Consider the following 2,195-nt stretch of genomic DNA (forward strand, 5'->3'; position numbering starts at 1 on the left):
GATTCTTTAGATCATTTTTATGGTATTCAAAAAATTTTAAATTATAATAATATTTCTTATAAAATTAATACAAAATTAGTAAGAGGAATGGATTATTATAATCGTACTGTTTTTGAATGGACCACTGATAAATTAGGCTCACAAAATTCTATATGCGGAGGTGGAAGATATGATTTTTTAATTAAAAAATTTAGTAACAAATTTGTTCCTGCATCTGGATTTGCGATAGGAATAGAACGGTTAATTGAGTTAATAAAAAAAATAAATATAAATCATAATTTTTCACATCAATGTGATATATATATAGTTCATGTAGGAAAAGAAGCGGAATTAAAAGCATTTGTATTATCTGAAAATTTACGAACATTAGGATTAAAGGTAATTTTAAATTGTGTTTTTAATAATATACATGAAAGTTTTAAATCTCAAATGAAGCGTGCTAATGCTAGTAATGCTAATTTTGCTGCTATAATCGGAGAAAATGAAATAATAAATAATACTTTAATAATTAAAGATTTACGTAACAAATATGAGGATCCTACATTAAAACAAATTTCTATTTCTTTTAAAGACGCGGAAAATTATTTTTATAAAAAGATTATTAAAAATATAAATAATTAAACTATTTAAAACTTATTATTAATAATAAGTATTTTAAAAAAAATTTTTTAAAATTATTTAAAAACTATATTAAATTAAAAATGAAACCTGTTCTTGTTTTAGTTGGTCGTCCTAATGTTGGTAAATCAACTTTATTTAATCGTTTAACTAATTCTAGAGATGCTCTTGTAGCTAATTATCCTGGATTAACACGTGATCGTCATTACGGAGAGGGATATATAGGTAAAAAATCATTTATTATTATTGATACCGGAGGATTTGAGCCAGAAGTAAAAAAAGGTATTATGCATGAGATGACCAAACAAACTAAACAGGCAATAATTGAATCAGATATTATAATTTTTATTGTTGATGGTAGACAGGGTTTAGTTGAGCAAGATAAATTAATTACTAATTTTTTACGAAAATCTGGTCAACCAATTGTATTGGTAATCAATAAATCTGAAAATATTAATTCTTCTATATCTTTAGATTTTTATGAGCTAGGCATTGGTAATCCTCATATAATATCTGCGTTATATGGGAATGGTATTAAAAATTTTCTAGAAAATATATTGACTATAGAACTTCCTTATAAAAAATTTTTTAAAAAAAAAGAATTTACTAATATTCATTCTATTGAATATATTAAAGTTGCTATCGTAGGTAAACCAAATGTAGGAAAATCTACATTAATTAATTCATTATTAGGAGAAAATCGAGTAATTACTTATGATACACCTGGAACTACTCGTGATTCAATAAAATCATTATTTGAATATAATAATAAAAAATATATATTAATTGATACAGCTGGAATTCGACGTCGAAATAAAACTTTTGAAGTTATTGAAAAATTTTCTGTTATTAAAACATTAAAATCAATTTTAGAGGCAAATGTAGTAATATTACTTTTAGATGCACAACAAAATATTTCTGCACAAGATATAAATATTGCTAATTTTATATATGAATCTGGACGTTCATTAATAGTTTGTGTTAATAAATGGGATAGTATTATTCATAATCAACGTAAAATTATTAAAAATAATATAAAAAAAAAATTAAATTTTCTTTCATTTGCAATGTTTAATTTTATTTCTGCAATAAAATTAAATAACATTAATTCTTTTATGGAGTCAATTAATCATGTTTATGATTCATCAATAATTCATCTTTCTACTTCAAGAATAACACGTGCACTTATTAGTGCAATTAAAAATCATCCCCCTTGTCGTAAAAAATTAATTCGTCCAAAATTACGTTATGCGCATCAAGGAGGGAAAAACCCGCCTATTATAGTTATTCATGGAAATAGATTAAAGTATATTGGAAATGATTATAAACGTTATTTAGAGAAATATTTTTATAGAACTTTTTCTCTTATAGGTACTCCATTAAAAATAGAATTTCGATCAAATATAAATCCATATATTAAAATATAAAACATAAATAAGTTTATAATATAAATATATTTTTCTGTATTTAAAACAAAAGTATAATGTCAAAGTAAAAAATATACTATATAATCTTGTTAGTTGTTTTTTTCATAGTTTTTTTCATCTAATACTAAAAATAATTTAAAAATCTTTAAA

At 22.6% G+C, this 2,195-nt stretch overlaps 1 protein-coding gene across 1 annotated transcript; it reads left to right on the forward strand.

Annotated features, from left to right (window-relative positions):
• The first annotated feature begins 676 nt into the window (after positions 1–676).
• LOC113472276 (GTPase Der-like) lies at positions 677–2,101 on the forward strand. The gene has a single exon (XM_026831949.1). It carries the CDS (start codon positions 702–704, stop codon positions 2,043–2,045), a length of 1,344 nt encoding a protein of 447 aa, XP_026687750.1. The 5' UTR covers positions 677–701; the 3' UTR covers positions 2,046–2,101.
• Positions 2,102–2,195: the final 94 nt, after the last annotated feature.

This window comes from Diaphorina citri, unplaced genomic scaffold, assembly GCF_000475195.1.
Source record: "Diaphorina citri unplaced genomic scaffold, Diaci psyllid genome assembly version 1.1 scaffold4561, whole genome shotgun sequence".
NCBI lineage: Eukaryota > Metazoa > Arthropoda > Insecta > Hemiptera > Psyllidae > Diaphorina > Diaphorina citri.